Genomic DNA, 16,194 nt, shown 5'->3' on the forward strand with positions numbered 1-16,194 from the left:
TCTTGATTTCTTGATTGGTGGAGTGCCAGTTTCATGACATGCCTAGAATTAAAATCACACAATAAACTTTATGATTCTGAGGCATATAATAGGTTTTCTTGAGATTTTTTGTGATAGAACAATTAAAAAATTCAGCATCTAAATGATGATGGATAGAATGATTTTTTGAATGTACCTTATTTTATTTTTGTAAATGCATTTTTGAGATTTGTCAGGATTTGAAACGAATGTGATTATGTGAAATCATTAGTCTCTATCTGGGGGTCCATGGGAAACGGACGTGATATATATTCCCGTACAACACTGATCTCAGAAAAACATAAATACATATTTACACACATGTGTACATTATTTGGTAAAAAACTAGTTTTGTAAGCTTATCAAAATGGTTAATAAAAACTCACCAATTCAGTTGGTAATTTCCTTTTATTAATGTCTTCGCTTATTGTTGCTGAACTAAACTTGGCCTCCAATTTTAACATTTTTGATTTCCCAGACATGGTCCCTGGAGGCGGCTTTAACCTTTCACAAGGCCAAGGATGCGATAATTTCCTTTGATTATTGTATTTAAAGGTACAATTCTGTTTAGGTTCAGGGCTAGTTTGTCGATTTTTGTTCAATAATTTGCCTCTACCAGAATCACGATATTTTCTTTGACCATAAGGTACACAGTAATTATGAAATATTTCTAATAATTCGTCTCTCGGCAGTCTCTCGATGCCAGCCATTCGTAAATGTCGCTGGAATATAAGATATCAGTTAGATATTGATCATAATCATGTCGCAGATTTATTGAAAAAAGAAAGACAAATAACCTCTTGAATTATGTGTATTAATTGTTCGTTACTTAAGAGTTCAGGATGTAATAACATTTCGCAAGGTATAGCCATTACAGCCAATGTTATTAAAACATCACAAACGTAAGATATATAGATACTCTAAGAATTATGCACATAAATAAAAATAATATAAACTGCCATTTCTTTCAATTCCATCACCAGTTTTTGTCACAGGTTGTTGTTTGTTGTCAAATAAAATGTCAGTGAGCGCTGAGCATGTGTCAATGCCAAACTGACATTAGAAAAGTGTTTATGAATTCATGTAGAGCTACGTATCATGTAGATATACGTATATATTCATGTACTTCTACGAATATCTGAATAGAAAAGATAAAATGCATAAATTATAAATATATAAAAATTAATACATTTATGATTAAAATATTAATAGCACGTATAATTTTATGTGATTTGAACATCTACATAATTAAGTAATGTTTATTTTTTACTTGAGGGTTTTATTTTATTTAAAGCTATCTGTCATCGTTTTAAGTTACAAAATATCGATAGTCAAATGTAAAAATCAACTAATCAATCAATAGTAATATCGATAATTTCGATATACGTTTGATAGTCTTTTATCCTCTCGTATTTCCCGGTTGCATTGGGGTCTGTCACTCCACGCGCGAAGTCAGGATCAGTTGGTAAAATGAACCATCAACCACCTGGCTAACTAACAGTGCTGTTGGATCAGCCTATCAGCTGCCAATTCCATGTCCCTTAATCGCTTCGTACCACATCGACCAGGATGATTATGTTCTGTTACTATTCTAGGACCGTTCTAAAAAAATAGCACATGGTACATATATTTTATAAAAAATGATTTGTATTTGATACTATTGATATTCCACTATTTTTAAACAATCGATAGTCACTTGATTGTGGTGTTTCAATCGGCATGGTATAACGATGACGACACAGCATAACAACACTAGTGCAGTAGGTAGTGTGTTGCCGTGCCTGCTGTCGGTTGCTGTCATTTGTGTGCTTCGTTCGATTGTTTGCTTTACGTGCTTCCTCTTTCCTAACGTTTTATTTTGGACTGTAAACGATTTCAATTAAATATACGTTCCTTTTAAATTAAATTTACCACATTTACTCGTCATCTACTGGTGCTTTCGCGTTAGTTAGCAATTTTTTAGTGGTTCATCAATTATTTTCAAATCAATTTTCGTGAATACCTTCGTGTTTTTGAATAATACATGCAGAATAGTAGTGATCTAGTGTTTTGTAATAATACACAAATGCTTATAGACGTTAAAGTTTCGATGACAAATATCGGGTTGAGTTTCGGTGGTCGGCCGGACTATGTTGTTTCTTGGCGCCTTAGCCATCGGTGTGTTAACTGGGCTGCAGAACTTGACTACGGAGTTGCCGACGAGCGTCAGTGACGTGACTGAAGCGTCTTCGACGACTGAGATGCTTCTCCAGGAGACGACGAAGATGTCGAGTGAATACAACTATGACATAATTAATATTACAATAGAGGAGCGATACGTGCTTTTTGGCTTTCATATAAATATATGTACGAAGTGGCGGCCCACGCACCATGTATTATATCAAGTGGCAAATGTCATATTTCTTTTGTCATTCCTAGCACCGCACACGTCCAACGGTCTGGTAGGGCTGCGACTGGGGTTGATCACGGGATGTGTTGTTATGGGACTTTGGGCGTGGAGCTTTGAGTGCCACCTGGATGCTCTGTTGTGGAATGGTGCGTTTATTGTGGTGAACTTAGTGTACTTTGCTGTGCAATTGTATTTGATACGACCAATCACATTCCACCAGGAAATTGAGGAGGTAAGTTTAAACATGAATTAATTGATTACATAAATACAAATTTTAATATACTATACATATTTTGAATTTGAAGGGATTGGTATGGGGTATATGTAACATTATAAAAACTTATTATTTATCATCAGCATATTGAGTGTGTTATTGTTAACACCAAGTCAGATTTTATTTAAGTCGCCCAAAGGCATCTGACATGACTTTAAGACCCTCCGGAACTTATTGTTCATTAGTTGATATAGTTAAAAGATATGAAATTTAAAACATTATCTTTTTTCTATCTGATGTTAGTAAATTTTTGACATTGTTGACTATAAAAAATTTCATTTCTCTGTGTTTCTTGTTTAAAATGTGTATTCACTCCTATCAGTTGAAGCAATCAACTAATCAGGACAGATAATCTTTTTTTCATTCTCAACTGTAAAAAAAAGGTAATAACATTAAATAAGGAAAATCAATAGTGGCATTAGATTCCACCCTGTAATAGGACCAATACATATCACAGGTATTATATTAAGTGACAATGGCCCACATAGCCTTGCCCTTAGATAAGCAACAAAAGCATTTCTAAGGAAAAATGATTAGGCAGTTGCCTTTTGTTAAATCACAACCAAATCAAACCAAAACCAAAATAAATTTTAAAGTCTCTTTTTTAGTTGACCCCACGTTTCCCTTCCCTAGAGTAATGTACAAGTTATTGATGAATTTTAAAATATTTATGTATTTAGAACAAGTAGATGCTGGGCCACTGCAGGGCAAAGACATACAATTTTAAAAATATACTGTTTATTTCAATTTTTACCAAATTAGGCATGCAATTAATTCAATAAGCAAAGCCCAGGGTAGGTAGCATAAAAAATAATAATAAAATTTTAAAGAATCGGCTGGGGAACCCCTCCTTGGGAATACTATTGACGCCCATCAGCTGTCTAGGCTATCTGCCGCCTAGTCGCCTCGTACGACACCCACAGGAGGATATGGTCATATTCTAGGGCGGTAACCACACGCTAAACATAAGTAAACTCAATGGTTGTTAGCTATTTTGTCAATTGTCTCTGTGTTTAAATTACTTGTTATCCACTAGAGATGTGAGATGTCATTAAGTAGCTCATAACTTATCTTTGAGATAACAACACCTAGTTTAAAAACAAACTCTAGTAATGTTGAGAGCCCTCGGAATTTTTAAAGCCCTTCACAACAATTTTTGAACTGTTGCCCATTGAGATGTAGTGGGCGAAGGTCGCAAAAGGTCCTGCTCGATTTGCGATATTCTACCGCGCGTTTAATTTCGTGGTCTCCGCCCATTGCCAACCAAAAACCGTACTCCGAAAGATACAATAGAGACCAAGTATCCTCATAATTATTGGTAATAATAAAATTAATTACGCGCCCCCCTGAAGAACTTACGTAAGTCCCTCTAAATGTTACATTTTATATGGGGGATTTTTCATATCTTACCCTGTCATGGAGACGTGTTTAATGAAGGTAATAAACTTGAGCAGTTACCAGGCGAAGTCTTAAAGAGCCTCGTAATTGCTGACGCGTCCTCTGACCTTTGACCCTAGTCTCCCTTGCTCTTTACCTTAATTCGGCGAACTTTTGACATTATTGTATGTGTGCAAAATATCGTGCTAAATATAGATTCAAATTATTAACTCCGTCGAGGATGTATGTCATTTCAATATTATTTGGCCGCATTTTCCATTATCAACGGCATAATTTTACCGAAATTTGAAAGCTTAAATCTAAAAGTTAATAATATTATTTGTCGGCAGATAAAATTAATTAACTACTCAGTGACAAATAGTGTACTACTTTTAAATTTTGGCATAAGTTAAGCAATGATATGAATCTCCATCAAAGTTTTCAGAGAGAGTATGAAATAAATCACAATTTATATTATTTTCTAAGGAAAATACTACGAAAAATGCTATATAAAAACCTAGTGATTATCAAATTCGTGACATTTTAATTGTGTCATTAATTTATTTCACCAAACGGTTCGCCAAATTTATGTACAAAGCTGGTTTTTCCTTGCGGTAAATAAAACCTCTCATACAAACTATGTAATGTTCGTGCATTCGCATCGGCACCTGTCGGAGTTAGACGATAGTATGGGTGGAGCCGGTATAAAAGTATGTTTTATGACAACACTAAATCAGAGTAATCCTGTGAGATCCTCGCGCCACAAGCTTCAAGGTTACAGATTAACTCTAGTCCTCAAATTATAATTACGTAATGGCGTTATCTTCAAGATATTTTAGCAGCTGAAAGTTAGTCAAAGATAAACATAAAAACTAAAAAATATATATTAAATTAGATAGCACTAGCGTTCTGTCCTGGCTTCGCTCGGGCAAAAAGATAATGAATTATACACCTAAACCTTCCTTAGGAATCACACTATATATTGGTGAAACCAACATGAAAATCCGTGCAGTAGTTTTTTGAGTTTATCGCGAACAGACAGACAGACACGGCAGCGGACTTTCGTTTCCATAATAGGTATGTAACTATGGATAAGGAATCCTTATCCATATTAGTTAAGGATAAATTGGCATAGGATTTAATATTGCGCAAGAGGTACATTCAATGTTCGCAAATCTTTCGCTGGCCAGATTTTATTGCGCGATAACTCCGTTGTGTCGCAAAAAGTATAGTGAAGAAATTCAAAACTTTCTCTCGACTTTGCGTTGCCTCTCAGAAAGAAAATTGCCCAACTTCCTCCTGGAGATCAAGGGACTATGTCCACTGATTCGTCGCGTCATCCGAGAAAAAAGCGAACTGAAAAAGCGGGATTTATTTACTACAATACAAATGCATGACGTATCTACATGGTAAAAGTCTTAAATTAGACCTTCGCAGATCACGTCACATCACGATCATATTCTAAATTAATAATTGATATTTACCAACGCTACAAACTTTTCGCATCGCATTTCGGAACGACCACTGCCTCTCGGCAGCGGTCGAAATGCGTGAATGAATTTCTTCTCAGAAATCCCGAAAGAAACTCATTTAAACACTGTTCCTTATCATTATCATGCCAGAAGGGCTTACCATGTTTTTTTTGCATTGTGGCAATTCGGCAAGTTTCCTGCCTGCTTCGTCCAGTACAGCCAACGCAATCTGATTTATTTCAGCTTAAAATACACCAAAATCTTGTGTCGATAGTCATTTGTCTCTGGTTCTGTTTAGTGTCAAACGACACAGATGTTTGTTGAGGATGCATCGCCTTTATCCATGCCACTGCCAGCATAATGCCGGGTACACAATATAGCCAAACTAAGACAGATGCCCACGCGAATGCATGAAAATTGAATAGTTCGTATGAGAACTTTTATTTGCCGCAATGAAAAACCTTCAATGTATACAGAATCCGCGTAGTTCGGCAAACTGCATCGCGATTACGTACATTATGCTCTTCATTATACTGTAATAATACCTAGTTAGAATAATGACTGGCTTAAACGCGGTATTAGTTGGTTCCACACGGTGATCACTTTCCACTTTCTCTAGATGTCCAATATTGTTACGTATGAGTATCATCTAATTGGAAAGAAGCAGTTAACATTTACCGAGGATTCCAATGTAAGATTAATAATAAACTCTTTATTGCACCATATAGAGGAGTATATAAAAAAAAAAAACTTGAAGTACAAAGGCAGCCTTATCGCTAAAGCAATTTCTTACAGGCAACCGACAGGTAGGACTTAACAGATAGAAAGACAATATCTAAATGAGTGAAATTGAAGAAAATACGACAGAATAATTGAACAATTCATAAAGGCCAAAGGCAATATCTAAAATACGATAGTCGCTCTTTAATTAATTAACGGGCAGCGATTGAAATTGACGACGTGCCAGCTCCTCATTCATAGACAGAGATTTTCTTCTTACATTATATTGTGTTGATGCTAACAACACAATGTTGATTTTATTGAAGCCGCCTTAAAAGCATCTGACATGCTTCCGCCATTTAGTGGCTTTAGTCACATACACACAGACACAGAGAGAGATTTAAGGAAAAGATAATAGAAAAATAGAGAGGTTTTAGCAAGCATTTTAGTTTCACATTAATATTTCCTTCGATAAATTAATAAATTACATTGAAATAATTACCAATTTCATATTAAAAATATTTGTTAATATAATAATATTACGGAGAAACCAACGTTTATTAAATGTAGTTTCTACACATTAGGATGTCTATTAATTTAATAAAACAAAGTCATCGTTGCCCGCAGCTCAACGGTAACCATTAAATATATATATTCCAAAATTTATCATAATAGCCCAGCAGTGAAGCCGTGAAAGCGCACAGATGGAAAGACAGACAGGCTTTTGCATTTATAATGTTCTTCTGCAACTCATTGATAGGACAGACAACACAAATACTAAACTGTGCGTAAAAAAATGAGATATAGAATCCTTAGGAGCATAATAGAGGCTTTTAAGCCCCATGGAGGAAATACAGTATTTTTACTCATGAAAGCTAGTAGATACAACCATTACCTACAACTCTTTTTGAAGTCATTGCAATGTAGAAAACAATATAGTTAACGCATATAATACTGGTTATCTGCGATGTAAATATCAGTAGACAGACAAGGCTAGGTAATTCAAACTCAAAGCGCAGTGAGGTGAATGCAAATATATGAGGATAGAATTGTTTGTACAGCCTACTCGCGACTTCGAACGTGCATAAATGTTATGTTTTTTTCCGTTCCTGTGCTAATTTCGAATAATACTCTGTTATTTATTTATGTACACAACATAATTTACAGTGTAAATATAAAATTTACAAATAGGAAACTGTAGTACAAAAAAGATTCTTATATATTTCTATATAAATTTCTTCCAGTGGACCCACGAAAGTTCCCTTTGCAATCTCAAAGCAACCTAGATACGAAATTTCAAATTTCTTCTTCTCAAATCTTTTTTTGGACCCGTAGTTTCGGTTGTGCCTTGTTTGTCTTTCAGCTACGGATGTTTTGTATATTTTATTTGTGATTGATAATGATAATTCATGTGGCGAATTTGCAATGATTTTGTTAGTTCGGAGCGCGATTGAGCAATGGGTACACTCTCTAATGTTCACTAATTATAAAAGTCTGAACATTAGGAACTTTTTTGCTTAAAGCATTTGTATACTTACCAATCTATTGATTTGTAAAGAAAATTATTGCGTACAGTGTATATCTAATGCATTGTTTTCCGCATTGTTTCCTATTGTGTGAATTGTCCTAGCAATATTTAGTTTTAGACAATTCACACAATTGTTACTAATTCATAATGAAATTTTAAAGAAGCAAGTGCTACTGCAGTTATAATAATCGAGTAAATACTTTTTTTAGATCACAGAGAAATGGTATTTAAGTGCACTCGTGTTATTTGTAACCCTAGCAAAGGTCTGGCACTAATAGTAACTTTATTCCCGGCCTTAATTTAGCTGTAGGCGCCACAGCATAGCATAATGCATCTGGGTTGCATAATAAATGGCTCTCTGGAGAGAATTCATTGTGTCGTTGCGGCTAATTGCTTTCTGATCTTAATCCTATCAACCTCGGCGAGAGCAGCAATTATAACAGGTCCTGTGATTGTAACACCTATAAAAGAAGTGTTAATTTTTATCTACATTTGTTTTTAACTAATAAGTGTACATAGGCTGCGTTTGCCCACTATGTAGTACAAAAATACATAATTATTATCACGTTGGAAACATTAGGAATCGGTCTTGAACTTGATTATAAAGTTTGCTTAAGAAAGTGCTACTTTCGTATCTTAATGATTTCGTAAAGCCTCGCCTTTTCGAATTTTTTATGAGTTCATTGTATAAAACGTCAAACAACCATCTAAGTGAGCATAAACAACCAAATCTCGAGTTAAGAAGAAGTAGTTAGAACGCGAATGCAATGCCCCCGCAAAAGTCATCGCTAAATTTACTGCCTTGCACCATCCAACCACAGTGGTACGAACTGGGTTACATGAATCAAGTCGTCGAGTTAGTTAATGTTGTTACTTAAGTGCTCTTTAGTCCCAGTTTGTTTAGATGCTCATTTTTACTCATAAACAACAAACTATTATCTTCTCCCTAAAAGCTTTTGTTACATCCATCTTACACAAAGTTAAATTTATAATTGCTTCCATCAGTCAGTACCCACATCTTCAATATTGCTACTGACAAATCCTAAATCTTATCAAATGCCATCATTCGTTAATGTGTTCGCTATCGTCATTCCCTTGTGCCAGCTAACCTCAGGCGCCGCATTCGAGCTAGGTTGCATAATAAATAAGTTTTCTGAAGGAAATTCATTGTCCGCATCCACGCTGGTCTCATTTGGCCTAATGGCTGCGGAGGTTGATACTATCGGTCATTCTCTAATTGACGACTGTTTGTTCAGACTGATTTCACAAATAATATTTGTATCAAGTGTCCACTTGAAAATATTGTTTGAAGTCTTACTACATCAACCAACATATTCTCCTTTTATACTAAAACGATACGATATGCACGCCTTCGCTTCTCCTCTGTTTCCTATGCGCGGCAACTATTTTATAGCTAGCACATTATATCGAAATAAATGGAGAGCTATAATGAAACGCCTCTCCAAATAACATGACTATTCAGAAATATATCCGCTACGCTCAGCTTCGATGAAGAAACATTCGCTTCAGTTCTCCTCTCTTCGTGGAGACCAACCTTTATTGCTTGATAGCGAAGCCAGATAAATACATAACAGATTGACACTTAATTTGACTTCATAGCCGACGGTAATTGGTGGAACAATCAATGGCCTTTGTTTAAGTAATCATTGAGACATTGTTTGTTTGTCGATGTTTTTATTGACTTTGTCTATTTCAGCCATTGGCACTTGCAGACAATTAACAATTACAGACAGCCGCGTACCATACATTTATCACTGTCTTTACAATTTACTCCTTTGTCTTCAACAAATTCGTCTGCTTCTACAGGACCTCACTTTGATTGGTCGATGTCTATCGCAATTATGTTCCATAAATTATTGAATCGCATTGCAATTAATTCTGCAGTCTCTTATTGGCATTATTTTTATGTTTCATTTGCATGTAAACAAAACTCCAATTTTCAAATCATCGCATGTAATAACTAAAAAAATATCTTTCTATTATTAATTTGTAAGGTCCTGAGCTTTGTGGCTTTTTTTATTATATATCCATATTGTAAATTTTTAAATTTGCTTTTAATGTTTATTAATAAGTTTACTTATAAGAGAAGATTCAATGTGATCGATAACAGCTGAGCAGAAATAGACTCGTTGAATATTCATCAGTCACGCGAAAACCAGGCGTGAAGGACGCCAGATTCTTCTCGCTTTCACCTGCTTGTCGAATGTTTATTAATATTATTTTACTAGTGAGACATCCCGGCTTTGCATGAGTGTGTAATAAATAATCCCGAAGAAATTGTCTTAAAAGTTAATACCACGAATCAAAAACGGAGAGGTATTAAATTCCTATTCTACCTTTCGAATCACGGGTGCGCTGAACGAAATCATGTCTCAGTCACGTGTTACTGCGCGAAAACAGTTTAGGCGGGAATATTTCCACCATTTTATATATTTCCTATTATGTAGAAACCATTGAAAATTAAATGAACGTGAATGATTCTCGTTGGACATTCCCGATTTGATACTCTCAGAATACTGGCCGTTGATAGGGTACTGCATAATGTGAAGATAACGTTCCGATTTGTGATTATGATCATGCGCATAAATGTTTTATGACCTTACGCTGTTTATGGCTTGATGGCTAAATATTTGTAATTTTATTTCCGTTTGAATGGAATAATTTTATAACTTTAAATTGTTAAAATCTCTAAACAATAATAAAAATGTTTGCCTATATAATAAGTGATCAAAAGAGTTTACCTCTCAAATTTTTGCTGCATGTAAATCTCTCAAATAATACTAATAAAATCCACGACTAATAAAAAAGGTATGATACCTAACGTGTAAAATATTTTATAGAAAATACTTTATCTACATATACTAATAACCAACCAGTAGAAAGTGGATTCTAGATAGATTTTTCAAGTGCATTGAAAATAACACCAAATCAAAAAGTATGAGATATTAACAAAATCGTACAACGATTTTTACGTATTAGTCTCGTTTTTCATCTCGTATTCCCGTACGAGTTATAAAGGCGAGTGCATTATAGCTTCTCGCGTGGATTTCGTTGGCAAGGCCTGTACTGTAAACGACTAGATATGGAATTATGCGGCAAACCTGCCCACTGGAGTACTATTATTACCTATTCTGTGGCATCGGAACACTGCACAAGCCGTAGTGCGAGATTTTGTAAGTTTTAACGTCAACTTTCGCAGATTTCTGTGTGATCAAAGTAACGTTCAGCCTCAGCGTTCAACCCCATAGAAATTTACGTTAATGTTTACAAAAAAAAAACTGCTACTTTATACATGTCCTCTCAACCTATCGCCGGTTGACTGTAAGAGATCCCTTATATAAAATGTAAACAAGAAAGAAACATGTTTCATTTTAATCGATGTAGGTACTTATTTTCGTGCAATAAAGTTATAACAAACAAAACTCGAAGGCTGTAGTGTAAGTTTGTAATTCACTTTAAGATCTTATTACTGTGAGACGCAATCAATCAATCACAATGTTGTCACGACAACCATATCGTGATTGGTTGGCAGCGTCTCACTGCGAAAAGATTCGACAGTGAAAAGTGAATTGCAAACCCGCATTGTGGCCCCAGATTTGTTTAGCAAACCGATCTTATTTGAAACATGTATTTAGTAGGTCGAGAATAGGTGTTTCCGGTTGTTTCGTTATCTATCTATAATTATACAGCATTTGCACAATACAGACAACTCAGCACAATTTACAGCTTACTTTGTTTTCGAAGTCAATACATTGTAAATTTTGATTTGATGCATCTTTGATGCACCTCACAAATATATAATTATCAGTGAAAAAAACACTCCAAAGTATTTCCTAAGATGTAACAAAAAACAATTCATATGGTTTGGCGGCTTTTGGCCTTACCTAAACGCCCCATACTAGTAAGTATCTCAGTATGACGTCATCGCCAATAAAATTGTATCTCGCATAAAGTTTGATCGCTTAAATTAATTGGAGGAGGTGGAGTAGGTGAAAAGTAGCAAATTGTTTTCAATGATACATATTCTACCATTGTGTATTTTTGTATTCATGTACTGTACTTGTCTTATCCCCTATTAAGTAGCACCGTTTGCTGCAATCAGCGCGTAGGCGCGCTACACAGGGCATGGAGAAATTGGCACCGTGGTGTGTGGGGTGCAGCACCTTGGCATAAATCGATAGTTTGGGCAAACGGGGGCCGTGGTTTTGCTCGTAAATCGTAAAGTGCAATGAACCTTGCTGTTGATGCAGTCTGGTTTTTTAATAGGTCATCTTTCTCTAGTGTGTTTACTACGATTAAAACTTTTGAAAAAGTTGTTGTTGTGATGATAATGTCTGATGACGTTCAACTGAACTAGTGGGGACGAGGGAAAACATTCAACACTGATTTTCACAGACTGACAGTTATTCGATTGTTAGTTAATGAAAGATTTAAATTATTTTATTAAATACTAATTAACCTAAACGAGCTAACTCCCACTGGCACGAACATAAAAAGTTTTCCAATGAAGGAATGTATCGGTAACCTGCTCTTTTATTGGCTGTATTAAAGAAAAGAAATATAAAATGCAACTAATGAGAGAAACTTGTGCGATCGCTTCAATGATATTTTTTTAAATTCTCATTGGGAAAAACTACAACATTTTATTCCAAGGAAAGCGAGTAATTTATGAAGATATTCATCCAGTATACGGAATATGAAGCATGCAGAAATTTAGCAACTATTACGGTGACATAAAGGTCCAAATGGCGTGAATTTATATTTCGCCTGTTTCGAATAAGTAGATTCGTTCCACACGACTGGCGAACATCAAAGGGTTGTAAATTTCAATACAACCCTTGATCAAATCGTATTAAAATTTAACAGGTTTGTGGTCATGGAAATAGCATTGTGTACCAAAATCCAAGGCGAAAGTGTAAAAACTTAACAAAAGAAGTTCCTATTGTCGCTGGTCCTTGAAAGCTTAGCAAAAATGACGCCCTATCAACATATTTTTAGTATAATCCGCCTTTTTACATTCATTGGTAAGAAATTTCTAAAGGACTATATGTGTATACTACAAGTTCTGTAAATAGTTAATCTCTTTCCACTTAACCCACTGTCTTGGTCCACATATTGATCCGAAAACCTTTTTTTATCAGAGCCACAGGCGAACGCTATTAAACAAATAAACCGCGAAGTAAGTGAGTTAAGATTATTACATCTAGACCGTAAATGTAAACCTAGTTATAAATCTACACTGCTATTCATGTGAATTTGCGTGTGCTGTGACGTCACGCGGGCGTTCACACCGCCTTGCCCGCCCCAGTGACCCGAAGGACCAAGAGCCATTAATCCAGGTTAGCCTCGGTTGCATTGAATTTCAAAGGGTACCAGTAATAATACTGGTTTGTGACTACGACAAAGTGTGGCTGCCGCAGAATTAGTTTTTTTTTTGAAGTTTTGGATTTGTTGTGTAGACTTTGCAGTTTTGAAGATTCGGTAGTGATTTTACCAGCTGCCTAGGCTATGTGGCCTTTAGTCGCCTCGTTCGACATCTGCGGTTAGACGACGACGGTGGTGGTCCAGTGGGTAAGACGACCTTGTAATCGAAAGGTCACAAGTCATATTCACATACTTCCTAGTGTCGTGATTTCTTATTTTTGTTAGTATTTTTAATAATTATACTGGGAACTCCAATAAAATGAAGTAGTAATTACATTTAAAATATTGGCAATACAAACTATCACAATGACATGACAGATGTACGGAAATCTACCAATCACAGATTGACGTGTTCTCTAAAACAACCAATCAAAAAGAATTAGATTTTTGGAGGGAAGGTTGTTGTCGAAAGATTAGGGATGGTGCGAGATGAAAAAAGTTATCTAGCCCTTTTTACCTCGATTATTGGAGTCATTAGAAATTGTGTACAGTTATTCTAGAGTTATAAATCGAATGTTTCGCTTTTGTATCTAAGGCGTCGTAAATATTGTGCAATTGTAGAAAATGTATTGACATTAAATGTATTTAGTACATCTCTTGCATATCTTTGATAATCTTCGTAATTGGATCATTTCATATGGTATATCCGTAGTAAAACCCACCTACGTTTGAGTAAGTATATGTTACACAGTTCATAGATCCATAGCTTTGGAATTAGCAAAACTAGTAAATGAAAATATCCTAATGAAACTTGCTCACTAATAGACTGTTAACTTGCGTCTAATCAACAACTCAATTATACTCTACGACTAGATGATGGTATGCGTAAACGTCATATCAGATGCTTAAAAGTCAGGCGAATTGAATTAAATCTTACACCAATTAGCAATAGAACACTTTCGATAGGATAGGATAGATAAGTGAGAACCATACTTTAAAAATGTCTGTATCTCCAATTACATTCAATCCAGTCAGTCTAGTGCCTCGAGCTCAGTCAGTCGAATGTGGAAGCAAAACAATCTAAATGCTAAAATCATGCAACGTTTCTCTCAAGAGCAACTATCTAATTTGAATATTTAAGCCGTTTTCTGGTATCTATTTCGTGCCAACTTGTGAATCTGATTCCTTTTAAATTATTTTAAAATCTCTTTACTTAATTTTTTATTCATTCGCTTATATTTTTTGTACATATAGTGAGTCATCACACACATCGAATATATGTAAGCTTAAAAGCTCCTACATTGGTTAAATTATCCCAGCACAAGGGTTTCTTAATGGCAAAGTTACACGTTTTAGTGTTAATGATCGTCGTAAGCTAATAGTTTAACTCTGATACCATTAACTTCGAAACAGACAAAAATAAATTTACAAAAATCTCGAAGAGGAAAAGTTACATTATAAGATTTACCTGCTGCCAAAAGATTAGCAAAAAAATCAGACAGTTGCTTTGTGCAGGTGAATTTTTCTACCTGCGGTCGGGCCAAGCAGAGGAGATCAAAAGATTATATCTTACGTGCAAAATGATTGAAATATACAGTTCTTGTATAGTCTGCACTTGATCCATCTGCCCAAATTAATTGCAAATTCGCCGCTATTATCTCAGCATTAAGGACCATTCTTCAATTCATTCTGGTCAACTTGACAAGCAGTCGACTGTACTCACATTTATGGGAAATAAATGATTCCATTGAATTGATCTATCACGCGGTTCGCTTTCTCATAGGCTTGTGGCTTTTTGCCATACAATACAGTAACAATAGTTTTATGGTTATTAACTAACGGTTTGACATAATGTGCAGTCATTGTGGTTGCTTTAGCACTTCAGTTTTCAATGAAGTCTATTTTAATAGCTCTTTGAATTCGCTTAATGGCTGGAGTATGGACATTTATACAGTGTGTTCAATTGCAGACAATACAAAACAGACAAAATACCTTTAAAATGCCGTGGATAATCCTAGATGACGAAACCTTGACTAGACTAAGAATGACGCTCTTGCTGTCAATTGGGGTCGGGTCTCCTCTTACACGAGCTTCATGGAACAAATTTCAGCCTATAAGTGACCTAAGTCCAGTTTTTTGGTGTCTCCCTCCATAGCCACTCATATTTCAAATTAGTGAATTCACAATCTTATGCAGAACTTTTGAAATTACTCGTATAGTTTTGTGTTGTATGTACACAAACAAAAACAAAAATTAATGTGGCAGAAGTGGCTTCAAAATATAGTTCGCGTATATGGCTTTCTTCCAGCTTTTACTATCAAACCTGCAATAATCTAACCAAGCGTTAACATCCACCTACATTTTACGTCAATATCATCTATTTTCTATCTGTATCGCTAAATATAGGCGTTGTTTGATCTGCGCTTAATGGGTCTGAAAGCTGATAGATTATAGACTCTGAAGCGGCCTTGGGGTGATAGCGATCGGTGTCATTATTAGTGTAGCGATGTCCCGAATAATACTGTATGGCTAGTCCCGTATTTTTTGCGTATAAATTGTAACTTCATATGATTTTTATAATACACCACCACCAATATTGTTTACTTGATAGATACATTGTCAGTTACATCAATCTAAATCTTCTACGAGGGCTGCTATTTATGTATCCGGAATAACAAAATTAAACAAACATATATTATTACATATGGTTTTATTGTTTCTCGAAGTATTCTCCGCGATGATCTATGCACTTCTGCATACGATGAAACCAATTTTCAAAGCACTTTTTCCATTCTGATTGAGGTATGTCCAAAACATGTGTTTTGAACGCATCAACGGCCTCTTCGCGGCTCGAAAAACGTTGACCACGTAATTTATTTTTAATGTTTGGAAATAAATAAAAATCATTGGGTGCCAGGTCGGGGCTGTACGGCGGATGACCCGTCAATTCAATCTTTTGACCCTCCAAAAAATTATTTGTTTCAGCCGACATGTGGCAGCTAGCATTGTCGTGATGAAGTATGATTCTGCG

At 35.4% G+C, this 16,194-nt stretch overlaps 1 protein-coding gene across 2 annotated transcripts in view; it reads left to right on the forward strand.

The window, feature by feature from the left end:
• Positions 1–1,775: 1,775 nt before the first annotated feature.
• LOC128671780 (blood vessel epicardial substance-like) overlaps positions 1,776–16,194 on the forward strand; it is a 45,849-nt gene continuing 31,430 nt past the window's right edge. For both annotated transcript variants that reach the window (XR_010369967.1, XM_053748535.1), the window contains exon 1: positions 1,776–2,639. Coding sequence is in view for 1 of the 2 variants with exons in the window: in XM_053748535.1 (XP_053604510.1) it covers positions 2,148–2,639 (492 nt within the window). In the remaining variant the exon portion in view is untranslated. The remainder of the gene's footprint in view (positions 2,640–16,194) is intronic.

This window comes from Plodia interpunctella, chromosome 8 (assembly GCF_027563975.2).
Source record: "Plodia interpunctella isolate USDA-ARS_2022_Savannah chromosome 8, ilPloInte3.2, whole genome shotgun sequence".
In the NCBI taxonomy this organism is placed as follows: domain Eukaryota; kingdom Metazoa; phylum Arthropoda; class Insecta; order Lepidoptera; family Pyralidae; genus Plodia; species Plodia interpunctella.